Raw genomic sequence first — 16981 nt, forward strand, 5'->3', positions numbered from 1 at the left:
CTTCACCCTGAAATTACTTGAACCTTTCAATAATTCAGACTCGTGATTCATCAAGTAAATATACTCAACATCTACTCAAATCATCTGTGAAGTAAGAACATAACGATATCCACTACACGCCTCAGCACTCATTGGACTGCACACATCAAAATGTATTACATCCAACAAGTTGCTTTCTAGTTCCATTTTACTGAAAACGAGGCTTTCAGTCATCTTGCCCATGTGGTATGATTTGCATGTCTCAAGTGATTCAAAATCAAGTGAGTCCAAACGGTCCATTTGCATGGAGTTTCTTCATGCATATACATCAATAGACATGGTTCGCATGTCTCAAACTTTTCAAAAACAAGTGAGCCCAAAGATCCATCAACATGGAGCTTCTTCATGCGTTTTATACCGATATGACTTACGTGGCAGTGCCATAAGTAGGTGGTACTATCATTACTATCTTATATCTTTTGGCATGAACATGTGTATCACTACGATCGAGATTCAATAAACCATTCATTTTAGGTGCAAGACCATTGAAGGTATTATTCAAATAAACAGAGTAACCATTATTCTCCTTAAATGAATAACCGTATTGCGATAGACATAATCCAATCATGTCTATGCTCAACGCAAACACCAATCTCGATGGTAGAGGGAGCGTGCGATGCTTGATCACATCAAGCTTGGAAAAACTTCCAACACATATCGCCAGCTCACCTTTAGCTAGTCTCCGTTTACTCCGCAACCTTTTATTTCGAGTTTACTAACACTTAGCAACCGAATCGGTATCTAATACCATGGTGCTACTAGGAGTACTAGTAAAGTACACAATGTATATCCAATATACTTCTATCGACCTTGCCATCCTTCTCATCTACCAAGTATCTAGGGTAATTCTGCTCCAGTGGCTGTTCCCCTTATTACAGAAGCACTTAGTCTTGGGTTTGGGTTCAACCTTGGGTTTCTTCACTAGAGCAGCAGCTGATTTGCCGTTTCATGAAGTATCCCTTCTTGCCCTTGCCCTTCTTGAAACTAGTGGTTTCACCAACCATCAACAATTGATGCTCCTTCTTGATTTCTACTTTTGTGGTGTCAAACATCGCGAATATCTCAAGGATCATTATATATGTCCCTGATATATTATAGTTCATCACGAAGCTCTAGCAGCTTGGTGGTAATGACTTCGGAGAAATATCACTATCTCATTTGGAAGATCAACTCCCACTCAATTCAAATGATTGTTGTACTCAGACAATCTGAGCACAAGCTCAACAATTGAGCTTTTCTCCCTTAGTTTGCGGGCTAAGAAAATCGTCGGAGGTCTTATACCTCTTGACGTGGGCACGAGCCTGAAATCCCAATTTTTCAGCCCTCGAAACATCTCATATGTTTCGCGACGTTTCAAAACGTCTTCGGTGCCTCAACTCTAAACCGTTTAACTGAACTATCACATAGTTATCAAAATGTGTATATGTAGCCAACGTTTATTAAAAAAAGCAACACCAAAGATTTGGGACCAAAAGCGGTGTCAGATGTTCGCAACATCCACAGACGACGTTCGAGGTTCAGCACACTGAGCGGTGCATTAAGGACATAAGCCTTCTATGAAGCAATGAGGACAATCCTCAGTTTACGGACCTAGTCTGCATAATTTCTACTATCAACTTTCAACTAAATTTTCTCTAGGAACATATCTAAACGGTAGAACTGAAGCGTGAGCTACGACATAATTTGCGAAGACCTTTTGACTATGTTCAGGATAATTAAGTTCATCTTATGAACTCCCACTCAGATAGACATCCCTCTAGTCATCTAAGTGATTACATGATCCGAGTCAACTAGGCCGTGTCCGATCATCACGTGAGACGGACTAGTCAACATCGGTGAACATCTTCATGTTGATCGTATCTACCATACGACTCATGCTCGACCTTTCGGTCTCTTGTGTTCCGAGACCATGTCTGTACATGCTAGGCTCGTCAAGTCAACCTAAGTGTTTTGCATGTGTTCCGAGGCCATGTCTGTACATGCTAGGCTCGTCAACACCCGTTGTATTCGAACGTAAGAATCTATCACACCCGATCATCACGTGGTGCTTCGAAACGATGAACTTTCGCAACGGTGCACAGTTAGGGGGAACACTTGAAATTTTAATGAGGGATCATCTTATTTACTACCGTCCTTCTAAGCAAATAAGATGTATAAACATGATAAACATCACATGCAATCAAATAGCGACATGATATGGCCAATATCATATTGCTTCTTTTGATCTCCATCTTCGGGGCTCCATGATCATCATCGTCACCGGCATGACACCATGATCTCCATCATCATGATCTCCATCATCGTGTCTTCATGAAGTTGTCTCGCCAACTATTACTTCTACTACTACAGCTAACGGTTAGCAATAAAGTAAAGTAATTACATGACATTTATGTTGACACGCAGGTCATAAATAAATTAAGACAACTCCTATGGCTCCTGCCGGTTGTCATACTCATCGACATGCAAGTCGTGATTCCTATTACAAGAACATGATCATCTCATACATCACATATATCATTCATCACATCCTTTGGCCATATCACATCACATAGCATACCCTGCAAAAACAAGTTAGACGTCCTCTAATTGTTGTTAGCATGTTTTACGTGGCTGCTATGGGTTTCTAGCAAGAACGTTTCTTACCTACACCAAAACCACAACGTGAATTGCCAATTTCTATTTACCCTTCATAAGGACCCTGTTCATCGAATCCGATCCAACTAAAGTGGGAGAGACAGACACCCGCCAGCCACCTTATGCAACTAGTGCATGTCAGTCGGTGGAACCGGTCTCACGTAAGCGTACGTGTAAGGTTGGTCTGGGCCGCTTCATCCCACGATGCCGCCGAATCAAGATAAGACTAGTAACGGCAAGATAATTGACAATATCGACGCCCACAACTACTTTGTGTTCTACTCGTGCATAGTAACTACGCATAGACCTAGCTCATGATGCCACTGTTGGGGAACGTAGCAGAAATTCAAAAAATTTCCTACGTGTCACCAAGATCTATCTATGGAGAAACCAGCAACGAGGGAAAGGAGAGTGCATCTACATACCCTTTTAGATCGCTAAGCGGAAGCGTTCAAGAGAACGGGGTTGAAGGAGTCGTACTCGTCGTGATCCAAATCACCGGAGATCCTAGTGCCGAACGGACGGCACCTCCGCGTTCAACACACGTACAGCCCGGTGACGTCTCCCATGCCTTGATCCAGCAAGGAGAGAGGGAGAGGTTGAGGAAGACTCCATCCAGCAGCAGCACAACGGCGTGGTGGTGGTGGAGGAGCGTGGTACCCCAGCAGGGCTTCGCCAAGCACCGCAAGAGACGAGGAGGGAGAGGGGTAGGGCTGCGCCAAGAAGGAGAGGAACTCGTGTGTCTTGGGCAGCCCAAACCTCAAGTATATATAGGGGGAGGGGAGGGGCTGCGCCCCCACCTAGGGTTCCCTCCCTAGGGGTGGCGGCAGCCCCCAGATCCCATCTGGGTGGCGGCTAGGTGGAGGGGGAGAGGGAGGCGCACCATGCATGGGCCCTAAGGCCCATCTGCCCTTAGGGTTTGCCCCCCCTCCTTCCCTTAGGCGCCTTGGGCCCTTGTGGGGGGGCGCACCAGCCCACCTGGGGCTGGTCCCCTCCCACACTTGGCCCATGCAGCCTTCCGGGGCTTGTGGCCCCACTTGGTGGACCCCCGGGACCCTCCCGGTGGTCCCGGTACGTTACCGATAAACCCCGAAACTTTTCCGGCGACCAAAACAGGACTTCCCATATATAAATCTTTACCTCCGGACCATTCCGGAACTCCTCGTGACGTCCGGGATGTCATTCGGGACTCCGAACAACATTCGGTAACCACGTATATCTATTCCCTATAACCCTAGCGTCATCGAACCTTAAGTGTGTAGACCCTACGGGTTCGGAAAACATGCAGACATGACCGAGACACCTCTCCGGTCTATAACCAACAGCGGGATCTGGATACCCATGTTGGCTCCCACATGCTCCATGATGATCTCATCGGATGAACCACGATGTCAAGGACTTAATCAATCCCGTATACAATTCCCTTTGTCTATCGATACGATACTTGCCCGAGATTCGATCGTCAGTATCCCGATACCTTGTTCAATCTCGTTACCGGCAAGTCTCTTTACTCGTTCCGTAACACATCATCCCATGATCAACTCCTTGATCACATTGTGCACATTATGATGATGTCCTATCGAGTGGGCCCAGAGATACCTCTCCGTTCACACGAAGTGACAAATCCCAGTCTCGATTCGTGCCAACCCAACAGACACTTTCGGAGATACCTGTAGTGTACCTTTATAGCCACCCAATTACGTTGTGACGTTTGGCACACCCAAAGCACTCCTGCGGTATCCGGGAGTTGCACAATCTCATGGTCTAAGGAAATGACACTTGACATTAGAAAAGCTTTAGCATACGAACTACACGATCTTTGTGCTAGGCTTAGGATTGGGTCTTGTCCATCACATCATTCTCCTAATGATGTGATCCCGTTATCAACGACATCCAATGTCCATGGTCAGGAAACCGTAACCATCTATTGATCAACGAGCTAGTCAACTAGAGGCTTACTAGGGACATGTTGTTGTCTATGTATCCACACATGTATCTGAGTTTCCTATCAATACAATTCTAGCATGGATAATAAACGATTATCATGAACAAGGAAATATAATAATAACCAATTTATTATTGCCTCTAGGGCATATTTCCAACAACCATGTCAAGGAAGAAGAAAACCTTAGATTCTGAAGATGAGGACTATGTGGCTGTTGAGGAGGAAGTCGGCTCTAAGAAGAAGGTGCTGAAAAAGGAATATGGGTCAGATGCTACAACTAAGCCTGGCTTGCACAAGAAGGCCCCTGCCAAGAGGGTGCCAACCTTAAAGAAGGTTAGAGCCTCAACTGCTGAAACCTCCAAGCCAACTGGAGAGGCTGTTGGAGAAGGAAAGAAGAGGAAGGAAAGGGTCAAGAAGAGCACTGCCAGAGTGCTTGGTAGATCCTCCATTATGAGAGATCCAGAAGAAGATGAAGAGGAAGAGGATGCTACTCCAGCTGCCAAGTCTCAGAAGCTCATGGGAGATGCTATCAAATCAGGGGCTACTCCATCAAAGCCCAAATCTGCTCCCAAGGCTGCTACTCAGAAGCCTTCTGCACCCAAGAGAAACACAATAAGTATACTTGCTGAAGAAAAGAACAAGGCCCCAGTGTCTCAAGTTGAAGAAGAGGAGGATGATTCACTTGTTTTGAGGAAGTTGAAGCCCAAAATTCCTAACCACAATGATGCTCATCCAGTCGCTGAGGACATGCACATCAGGAAAGATGCAGGACTAAGATTGTGGAGAGAGTCTGATCCCTATGCTGTTAGGAGGAGGACTCCAGTTGATTACAGGTTTCACACTAAGGAACAACAAGACTTTTATGAGACAATTTTGCTCGACAAGAAGCCCATTGTTTGTGACATGAGATGGGTTGATTGGGAATACATCCAGGAGAATGAAGATCACTTCCCAGGAGTATATGACAGCTTCAAGGCATGTGGAGTAGATGAATTTGTTGGACAGAAGCTCACCAAATGGAATGATGAGCTGATCATGCAGTTTTACTCCACTGCCCACTTCTATCCAGATGGAAGGATAGTATGAATGTCTGAGGGTACAAGGTACCAGTCCACTGTTGAAGAATGGGCAAAGCTAATCAATGCCCCAGAGGAACATGAGGATGACTTGGATGTGTATGCCAAGAAGAAGAAAGACCACAACTCCATGGCAAACATGTACAAAGAGATCCCAGATAAAGCTTTGGAGACACACAAGCTTGGATTTGTACATTTCCTGTTGTCTGGTCTGCCTACCATCAACTGGATCTTAAGGTACACATTGCTACCCAAGTCAGGAGATCACAAGATGATCAGAGGACACTCCATCAACATGTTGCAAATCTTTGATGTCCCTCAGAAGTTCAAGGTAATGAGTCTGATTGTGGAGACAATCAAGAGTACTAATGCTGATCAAAAGAGAAGTTGTGGGTATGCTCCACATATTCAGGAGCTCATCAACTCCAAGATGGGCATAGGAACTTATTTTCTGGACAAGGAGCATCTACCCTTATATCCTGAATTTGAAGACAACACAGTAGTGATGAATGAGGAGGGACCATCATCAGCTCAAGTATAAGAGAAGAGAGCCAAAGCTAAGGCTGGGAAAGCTGCCAAGATGCCAAGTGTTGAAGAGGCATCTCAGGTTTTCCTGAAGAGCAAGCAAGATCAATTAGGCTATCTGATTCAAGCTACACTGAGGATTGAGAAGGGCTTGGCCACCCTGACTCAGAATCAGGAGAGCCTGGAAAGGATTGTTGAGACAAAATTATATGATCTTGACCTCAAGGTAACTGAGATACAGACTGTAGTTGAGGAGCTTCAGGAGGAAGTAGAAGAGAGGAGAGGGGATGAAACTACAGATGCTTTTCAGCGTGTGCCACGAGGTCCGAGGTCTTCTGCAGTGCCAGTTTCAAATGCTAGAGCTACATTGTCAGCACCAGCAGCTACAGCTCCAGTGTCACCTCCAGCACCCACTCCACCAGCTCCAACTACATCGACAGATGCCTTCGTCCTTGGAGTTCTCTCTACACCACCTCCTGAAGACCAAGCCTGAGAGACGCATAGCACTATGCATTTTCAAACTTTTTGGTAACTTGTTGCCAAAGGGGGCAAAATATGTATAGATCATAGGCTTCGAGAGAGTGTTTTGCTTCTTTGCTTTTGGTTGAACTTTTTATTGTGTGAGATACTTTATGTCCTTGTGAGATACCTATTTGATCATGTGGTTGATCATTTGCTACCTTAATGCTTGTTTGGATGATACTATCTTTTATATCTTATATATGACCATTCACTTGCTTGGTGATGAGTGCATGCTTTTAATTTATATCATTCTGAGCGCTCCACCAAGATGTATGTGACATGGAAGAGTAACCCATGATCCTAACCGATTGTGCATTTGCATTCAAAAGCAAATCTTAAATAATGCACAAATTTAGGGGGAGCTCTTGCTTATCACATATTTCTCAAAGCGATGATGTTTTTCAATCTTATGATCATTTGTCGAAGCTTTGATCTATATGTTGTCATCAACTACCAAAAAGGGAGAGATTTAAAGTGCAACTATCCCTGGATGATTTTGGTAATTCCTAACAACATATAGCTCATTGAGCTAATGCTATTTTAAGATAAATATTTCAGGAAAGCTCACTGATTGGCATGGCATGGATTAGAAAGTGGACCCCTCAAAATGCTAAGGACAAAAGATTGGCTCAAGCTCAAAGCACAAGACTCTACATTTTACTTTTAGTGATCCAAGATCACATTGAGTCCATAGGAAAAGCCAATACTATTAAAAGGGGGTGAGGTGTTGCTTAATGAGTTACTTGATCAAAATGCTTAGTGATATGCTCCAGAAACCCTCAACTACTTTCTCATATCCACATATGTCCCAAACCAAAAGTCAAACTCGGCCCCACCGAAATCTTCTATCCGGCGCCACCGAGTTCACTTGACATAGCCACTGCCACAAACCCTAGTCACTTCGGTCTCACCGATAGGGATCTCGATCTCACCGAGATGGGATTGCAACCTCTTTGTTTCCCTTCGTAATGTTTCGGTCCAACCGAGATGAGCGATCGGTCCCACCGAGATCGCAATGCAAACTCTCTGCTTCCCCTTCGTAACGTTTCGGTCTAACCGAGATGAGTGAATCGGTCCTACCGAGTTTGCCTGACCAACTCTCTGTTTGTCTATTACCAAAATCGGTCCCACCGAGTTTGTGTAATCGGTCTCACCGAGATTACGTTATGCCCTAACCCTAATGGAATCGGTCCCACTGAGTTGACATGTCGATCCCACCGAAAATCCTAATGTTTACATTTTGAACTAAATCGGTCTGACCGAGTTTTATAATTCGGTCCCACCGAGTTTGGTGATTTGTGTGTAACGGTTAGATTTTGTGTGGAGGCTATATATACCCCTCAACCCACTTTCATTCATGAAGAGAGCCATCAGAACATGCCTACACTTCCAACATACATTTTCTGAGAGAGAACCACCTACACTTGTGTTGAGGTCAAGATATTCCATTCCAACCACATAAATCTTGATCTCTAGCCTTCCCCAAGTTGCTTTCCACTCAAATCATCTTTCTACCAAATATAATCCTATGAGAGAGAGAGAGTTGAGTGTTGGGGAGACTATCATTTAAAGCACAAGAGCAAGGAGTTCATCATCAACACACAATCTATTACCTTTTGGAGAGTGGTGTCTCCTAGATTGGTTAGGTGTCACTTGGGAGCCTCCGTCAAGATTGTGGAGTTGAACCAAGGAGTTTGTACGAGCAAGGAGATCGCCTACTTCGTGAAGATCTCCCCTAGTGAGGCAAGTCCTTTGTGGGCGATGGCCATGGTGGGATAGACAAAGTTGCTTCTTCGTGGACCCTTCGTGGGTGGAGCCCTCCGTGGACTCATGCAACCGTTACCCTTCGTGGGTTGAAGTCTCCATCAATGTGGATGTACGATAGAACCACCTATCGGAACCACGCCAAAAATCTCCGTGTCTACATTGCGTTTGCTCCCTCCAAACTCCTTCATTTACCTTCATATGCAATTGTTTTACATTCCGCTGCTATATTCTTAGAATTGCATGTGTAGGTTGATTACTTGAATTGTGCTAAGTTGCTAAAATCTGCTAAGACTTAAAATTGGGAAAAGGCTAGATTTTTATTTGGTCATGTAGTCTAATCACCCCCCTCCAGACATACTTTCGATCCTACAGACACCTAACCAATCTAGGAGACACCACTCTCCAAAAGGTAATAAACGGTGTGTTGATGATGAATTCCTTGCTCTTGTGCTTCAAATGATAGTCTCCCCAACACTCAACTCTCTCTCACAGATTTGGATTTGGTGGAAAGATGATTTGAGTGGAAAGCAAGTTGGAGAAGGCTAGAGATCAAGGTTTATATGGTTGGAGTGGATTATCTTGACCTCAACACATGAGTAGGTGGTTCTCTATCAGAAAATGTATGCTAGAAGTGTAGGCATGTTCTGATGGCTCTCCTCACGAATGAAGAGTAATCTAACCGTTACACACAAATCACCAAACTCGGTGGGACCGAATCAGAAAACTCAGCCGGACCGATTTAGTTCATAATGTGATCGTTAGACATTTCGGTGGGACCGATATGATCAACTCGGTGGGAGCGATGTGCTAGGGTTAGGGTAAAACCTCATCTCGGTTTGACCAATTACACAAACTCGGTGAGACCGATTTTGGTAATAAGAAAAACAGAGAGTTGGTCAAGCAAACTCGGTGGGACCGATTGCATATCTCGGTGGGACCGAAATTATTGCAATAGGTAATAAAGAGTTTGTAAGCCCATCTCGGTGAGACCGAGATCCCATCGGTGAGACTGAATCGATTAGGGTTTGTGGCAGTGGCTATGTTAAGAGAACTCGGTGGCGCCGGATAGAAAATTTTGGTGGGACCGAGTTTGACTTTTGGTTTGGGACACATGTGGATATGAGAAAGTGGTTGAGGGTTTTGGAGCATATAACTAAGCATTTTGAGTAAGCAAGCCATTAAGCAACACCTCATCCCCTTTCAATAGTATTGGCTTTTCCTATGGGCTCAATGTGATCTTGGATCACTAAAAGGTAAAATGTAGAGTCTTGAGCTTTTGAGCTTGAGCCAATCCTTTGTCCTTAGCATCTTGAAAGGGTTCCATATCCTCTTGTCCACGCCACTTCATCTGTTGAACTTGTTTGAAATATACTAAATGAAAACATTAGTCCAACAAGAGATATGTTGACATTAATTACCAAAACCACCCAGGGAGCACTTGTGCTTTCAGGTTGGGGGGGGGCGTCCCCCCTTTCCTTCTTCTCCTCCACCTCTTTCCCCTTCCCCCCTTCTCCAGAAAGGGAAGGAGGGGGCTAGATCCTACTTGGACCAGAAGTCCAAGTAGGACTCCCCCCTTGGCGCGCCCCCCTTGGGCCGACCTCCTCTCCTTCCCCCCTTTATATACATGGGAGGGGGCACCCCAAAGGCACACCAAGTCTTCTCTTAGCCGTGTGCGGTGCCCCCCTTCACAGTTACACACCTCGGTCATATCGTCGTAGTGCTTAGGCGAAGCCCTGCACCGGTAACTTTATCATCACCGTCGCCACGCCGTCGTGCTGACGGAACTCTCCCTCGTCCTCAACTGGATCAAGAGCACGAGGGACGTCAACGAGCTGAACGTGTGCTGAACACGGAGGTGTCGTACGTTTGGTGCTTGGATCAGTTGGATCGCGAAGACGTTCGACTACATCAACTACGTTATTAAACGCTTCCGCTTTCGGTCTACGAGGGTACGTGGACACACTCTTCCCGCTCGTTGCTATGCATACCCTAGATAGATCTTGCGTGATCGTAGGTAATTTTTTTGAAATACTGCTTTCCCCAACAGCTTTCTATGGTGTGCACGTGACAGCGCAGACGGTGGACAATGCAGAGTGGCCTGGGAGGCCGTGTGCATGCCCAAGTGGGCAGGAGGCCTGGGTCTTCCCAAGCTCCTGTGGCTGAATGTCGCCATTCAAGCCCGTTGGCTATGGCTCCAACGTACAGATCAATCTCGACCATGGGCTGAATTCCAAATTGAGGTCCCAGCGGAATCAAGGCAGCTCTTCAGGGCTGCGGCAAAAAACAATGCTTGGCAATGGCATGAACACCTGCTTTTGGGAAGACCGATGGCTTGCAGGATTTACGGTCCGAGATGTGGCCCCGTCCATATACGCCATTGTTGCACCTCGCGTGCGGACATCTCGGATGGTATACCAGGTGGTTTCAACGGGAGAATGGGCATTGCACATTGGACCCGACCTTACTGCCCAACAGCTAAATGAGTACGTGCTCCTTTGGGACTAGGTGACCAGAACGATACTGGTGCCGGAGGAGACGGATCACATCACGTGGAACTGGGAGGCCAACGGGGACTACTCCATGAAATCAACATACGAGGCCAAATTCATAGGACCGGAGGTGGAACCGACAGCTGAATTTACATGAAAATCCAAGGCCCCACTACGTTGTAGGTTCTTTCTTTGGCTTGCGATGCATAATAAGTGTTGGACCTCGGACATACTTGCTAGGCGCGGATTAGATCACCACGACGCATGCCCCTTCTGCGATCAGCACGAGAAGACCATGGATCATCTTCTACTGGGTCGCGTCTCCATAAGAGAAGTACTCCATCCGTTCGGAATTACTTGTCTCGAAAATGGATGTATCTAGAATTAAAATATGTCTAGATACATTCATTTTTGTGACAAGTAATTCCGAACGAAGGGAGTATGGTCTGTCATATGCAGAGTGCTTGATAGGCCATAGTGGACGTCGAGCCATGACTTGAGGCTGCGGGACTGGTGTGCCGTCATAGCTACTCATGGCCAAGCGGCGAAGGACACGCGTGCAATCCTACTACTCATGTTGTGGGAGATATGGAAGCACCGAAACGTGATTGTCTTCGATGGCGCCCCTCTCTCATCGGGCGCTTGCGAACAAAATTGACACTAAGGGACGCGCATGGAAGCAGCTGGCATATTAAAAGGGAATGTAGAGCCTCTCCTCGGAGGGCTAGTGAGGTGGGCTGAGGGAAGAAGTTAGGCCAACTCCACCGTATGACCCCAAACGGACGTCCGTTTTGTCCGGATTTCGTTTGTTTGGGGTGGCAATAGGGACGAAAACGGACATGCATGTTCAGGTGAAGTTGAAGGCGCCCAACGCGCCGACCGACCCCAAAATGTCCGCCTCGACCGCGCGCCCATGCGTGCGCATCGCCTGCCCACGAGCTCGCGCTCTCGCCTCGCCGGTGCAGTCGCCATAGTCGAGCTCGCCCATGCCTGCACGCCGTCCCGCCCGCTCGCCTCCCCCGCCTGCGTGCTAGCTAGCTAGCTTAGCTAGCCTGCCGCCGTGCTAGCTAAGCTAGCTAGCTAGCCAGCCGCGCGTCCGCCCGCGCGCCAGCCTGCGTAGCTAGCCGCGCCAAGCCACCCGCCCGCCATGCACCGCGCGCCGCCAGCCGCACGCCATGCTCCGCCCCCGCGCCCTGTCCTGCTGCCCCGACCACAGTAGCTCGCCGCCGCCACTCGCGCTCGTTTGCAGCAGCTCGCCGATGTGCTCCGGCTGCGTCCGCGTGTTTGTCCCCGCATGCCTCCTGCCGACGCGTGCGCTCGCCGCTGTCCGCGCACCCCATGCGAGCGCGCGCGGCCATGGCGGCGGCGAGCTGCTGCGGAAGGCCATGGCGGCGGGGCCTCTGACGGCCAGGCGAGGCCGGCCGGCTGGAGCGCAGCGTGCTCCTCGGGGCCCGCGACTGTTCAGCCTCGTGGTGGTGTGTGTGCGTGGTGGGCCAGGAAGATAAAAGGAGAAGAGAGAGAGGGGTGGGTGGGTGGGTGTGTGGGTCAATGACAGGCGGGCCAGGGTCACATGCAAAAGAACACACCACGGACGAGGATGACGTAGAGAGCATCCGCTCGTGTCTGTTTCAGACCCAAAGCCAGCCCAACTTTACTCCCAGGATGGAGCGAAGCGGACAAAAACGGACGTTTTTTGAGGATGGAGTCGCGCACTGGGCCGTTTGATATGTCCGTTTTACTCCAAACGGATACACCCCGACAGGATGAAGTCGCACGCCGGAGTTGGCCTTAGGCTAGAGTAGTTTCCGGCTGTGCCGGCGGAGTTGGTCCACATGTAACACTGTAACAGTGTAATCGCCAATGTGAAAGGGTTCTTGTCCCCATCCTCTTTCTTTAATATATAATCATATGCACACTTGGGACGTATTCAACAGCGGACTGCTGTTTGGCTGCGTAACCCTCCCGACGAGATCGCGAGCATCATTGCCGCTGAGTATAACCATATTACTTGATGAATGAAATCCTCTTTTCCGCAAATTAAATAAATAAATAATACGCACACTCATGCGTATTCGAGAGAAAACATATACTCGTCCTCCACGGCCATTCACGGCGGTGCCACAGGGGCAGAAGAGGCTCCGCAGAAGATCCACGCAACGCGCGCCGTTCGTCCTCCCGCTCCCCCATTTCAAAAATCGAAATTACTCGAACCTGCCCGACTCCCCACGACGGCGCGAACGGTGGAATGGAACCGTCCATCCAACCACCCCCCGCGCACCGGACGGCTCATCTCCCCACCACACGCCACGGCCCACGGCGCAGGCGAGACATCCCGTCGTGGGGAACAGCGCCGGTGGTGTCTCAGTCTCACCAACGAGGATGACTGGACGAGGCGCCCCCGCTACCAACCGACTGTTTTCATATTTTGAAAAATGCCAATCTCTTACTACATCAACCCAGCCCGATCGCACCCACGAGCGCGCACACGCCCAGCAACAAACCCTGGACCCACACGTCAGGAGCGCAGCAGGCGGGTAATCTCTCTGCCCAAGTGCTAACAAAAAGCGTGCTCTCGGCGCAAACAATTCCACCAAGCCCCCTCAGATTCCACATATTCCCGGAACGGTACATGACAGGCTGACCCAACCCAACCACCCGACCGTTGGCCGGCACCGAGTAATTCGGGAGGGCGCGGATGCAAAAACGCCCATCCCATCCCTTCGCCCGCACTCCATCCAGTCCAGCCTGTGCGGCGCTATAAAACGAGCCGAGTGTGGGCAGCGGAAACCCTAAGCAGAGCATCGCAGAGACCGGCGTCTTCGTACTCGCCTCTCTCTCGCGCTTCCGAGCTTTGGCCTCCGTCCTCCCCTCCTCCCCCGATCTCTCCACCAGCGCAGCGTAGCGCCGGCTTCCGCCGCTCCGACCCGCCGCCATGAGGGAGTGCATCTCGATCCACATCGGCCAGGCCGGTATCCAGGTCGGGAACGCGTGCTGGGAGCTCTACTGCCTCGAGCATGGCATTCAGGTACCGATTCGCTCGCTTCCCCAGCTTGTTCTGCCATGCTTCGCGTTAGATCCGCGCTAGATCCGGGGGTTCTGGTGGTTGCTGGGCGTGCTCGGTCGGATTTGGGCGTGGATCTGACTGCGGCTGGTCTGATCTGCGTTTGCTGGAAGGGGAATTCTAGATCTGACGGAATGTAGGGTGCATGAGGTTGCTTCTGTTGGTCTCGGTTGCTTCGCAGACGGTTCGAATTTGAATTTTAGGTGTAGATTTGCTTGTATAGCGCTGCAGTTCACTGGATCCCAGATGGTTCGAATTTGAATTTTAAGGTGTAGATTTACTTGTATAGTGCTGCAGTTCACTTGATCACAGAGCGGTTGCAATTCTGTATGCAATTTTCACCTGCTTCGGGTTGTGTTGTTTGTTCATGTGGTAGATCTGATCAGTGTCCTCTAAATTGAACTCATCGTTCTGAAATTGATAGATAAGAATGTAGATATTGTAGAGGGACATGACCTGTTTGATCTGTTACTTGTTACATTCGACGCTCCCATGACGTAGATCCATTATTATTATGTTGCAAGCATCACCGATTGGCACACACTCGTTTGTTTGAAATGTCCTGTCCTGTACCATTTAGATCTGTTCGAAATCTGCTAGATACGGTGATATCTGTTCATGCATATCGTGTTATATCCTCGCTGGTGTTTCTGGTATGTACATTGCCTGCTCATATGGAAATGCACCTCTAATTAGTTACAATACTTATGTTGCTATGAATTGATCTGTAATGCAAACTGTTTTGTGAATGTTTTCTTGTTCTGTTGCTATGAATTCATCTGTAATTCAAACTGTTTTGTGAATGTTTTCCTGTTCTGTTGCTACAAAATTCAGTATATTTAGCTTCGCACATTTAACACTGTTTAATCCCCCTTGTGCAGCCTGATGGACAGATGCCCGGTGACAAGACCGTTGGGGGAGGTGATGATGCTTTCAACACCTTCTTCAGTGAGACTGGTGCTGGGAAGCATGTCCCCCGCGCGGTCTTTGTTGATCTTGAGCCCACTGTGATTGATGAGGTGAGGACTGGCACTTACCGCCAGCTCTTCCACCCTGAGCAGCTTATCAGTGGCAAGGAGGATGCAGCCAACAACTTTGCCCGTGGTCACTACACCAGTAAGTGCCGTGCTTGTCTTGTGTAGTGCACTCTGTGTGTAATGATGCCAATTATCACTGTTGCTGATCATCTGGCTAACTTTTGGTGCCATTTGTGCAGTTGGCAAGGAGATTGTTGACCTATGCCTTGACCGTATCAGGAAGCTTGCAGACAACTGCACTGGTCTCCAGGGGTTCCTTGTCTTCAACGCTGTTGGAGGTGGAACTGGCTCTGGCCTTGGTTCTCTTCTCCTTGAGCGTCTCTCTGTTGACTATGGAAAGAAGTCCAAGCTTGGGTTCACAGTGTACCCATCCCCTCAGGTCTCCACCTCTGTTGTTGAGCCATACAACAGTGTCCTGTCCACCCACTCTCTCCTTGAGCACACTGATGTGGCTGTCCTCCTTGACAATGAGGCCATCTATGACATCTGCCGCCGCTCCCTTGACATTGAGCGCCCAACATACACCAACCTCAATAGGCTCGTTTCTCAGGTATAGCCGTGTTTCTGCTTAGTACATGTTTGTTTTCTGTTTGATGTATGATATATGTTGCACTGTCTAGTCATGTTATATTGGGATCTAATGCATTGTGGAACAACCAATCTGCAGGTCATCTCATCCCTGACTGCTTCCCTGAGGTTTGATGGTGCTCTGAATGTTGATGTGAACGAGTTTCAGACCAACCTGGTGCCCTACCCGAGGATCCACTTCATGCTTTCCTCCTACGCCCCAGTGATCTCAGCTGAGAAGGCTTACCATGAGCAGCTCTCTGTCGCTGAGATCACCAACAGCGCCTTCGAGCCTTCCTCCATGATGGCCAAGTGTGACCCCCGCCACGGCAAGTACATGGCCTGCTGCCTCATGTACCGTGGTGATGTTGTGCCCAAGGATGTCAACGCTGCTGTGGCCACCATCAAGACGAAGCGCACCATCCAGTTTGTGGACTGGTGCCCCACTGGTTTCAAGTGTGGTATCAACTACCAGCCACCCAGCGTCGTCCCAGGCGGCGACCTCGCCAAGGTCCAGAGGGCCGTGTGCATGATCTCCAACTCCACCAGCGTTGTCGAGGTCTTCTCCCGCATCGACCACAAGTTCGACCTGATGTACGCTAAGCGTGCCTTCGTCCACTGGTACGTGGGTGAGGGCATGGAGGAGGGTGAGTTCTCTGAGGCCCGTGAGGATCTTGCTGCCCTGGAGAAGGACTATGAAGAAGTTGGCGCTGAGTTCGACGAGGGCGAGGACGGTGATGAGGGTGATGAGTACTAGAGCAGCTGAGTTTGCGACCTGATGTACGTCAAGCGTGCCTTCGTCTACTACTATCCTGTGATCTGCCCAAGCGGCTTTATCTGTTGTCTGTCTGTTTGAATGTTTGCTGTGTGGTGTTTGGTTTACAACCTGTTGTGTTGTATGAAACTGTGGTATGTTTGAACCTGCTTCGCACCTTGGTCAATATGCATGTTATCTGGTTTGCCTACACCCATAGCCTCTACTGCTGTCAATCACCATTTCCCTGTTTCTGTATTGTTTCTTCGTGTGATTTGGTTGGTGTTGTCGCCTGGATAATCCCTCGTTTATATTGTTTCTTCGTGTTGTGTCGTGCCTCCCTGATATCTGCTGTAGCTTCCAGTCAAGTCCTACGCCTGTAACAAGTGAGCTGAACTGCATAGCCGTCTGTAGTCCCTGCATCTGGTCTGAACTAAGTCTCCAACAAAAGTTTGCGTAGAACCTCTGATTGGCACCACCAAAACAGTCATCGTCCCATCTCCAAGCCTATACGTCTAGTGCCTGTAGCTTTCGCTGTCGGTTGAAATCTTCCTTGTCTGATGCC

General features: G+C 48.5%; 1 protein-coding gene across 1 annotated transcript; it reads left to right on the top strand.

Moving 5' to 3' along the window:
• The first annotated feature begins 13739 nt into the window (after nt 1-13739).
• LOC125550491 (tubulin alpha-3 chain) lies at nt 13740-16627 on the top strand. The gene is made up of 4 exons (XM_048713498.2): nt 13740-14022; nt 14940-15174; nt 15275-15645; nt 15763-16627. Exons 1-4 carry the CDS (start codon nt 13930-13932, stop codon nt 16417-16419), a joined length of 1356 nt encoding a protein of 451 aa, XP_048569455.1. The 5' UTR covers nt 13740-13929; the 3' UTR covers nt 16420-16627.
• Nucleotides 16628-16981: the final 354 nt, after the last annotated feature.

This window comes from Triticum urartu, chromosome 4A (assembly GCF_056163025.1).
Source record: "Triticum urartu cultivar PI428250 chromosome 4A, HENAU_Tu73, whole genome shotgun sequence".
NCBI lineage: Eukaryota > Viridiplantae > Streptophyta > Magnoliopsida > Poales > Poaceae > Triticum > Triticum urartu.

Bases quoted from the DNA above. Each gene is read 5' to 3' on its own strand.
- LOC125550491 (XM_048713498.2), top strand. From the start codon at position 13,930: ATGAGGGAGTGCATCTCGATCCACATCGGCCAGGCCGGTATCCAGGTC. The intron at 14,023-14,939 runs GTACCGATTCGC...CCCCTTGTGCAG, and splicing joins GCCTCGAGCATGGCATTCAG to CCTGATGGACAGATGCCCGG. The intron at 15,646-15,762 runs GTATAGCCGTGT...ACCAATCTGCAG, and splicing joins TCAATAGGCTCGTTTCTCAG to GTCATCTCATCCCTGACTGC.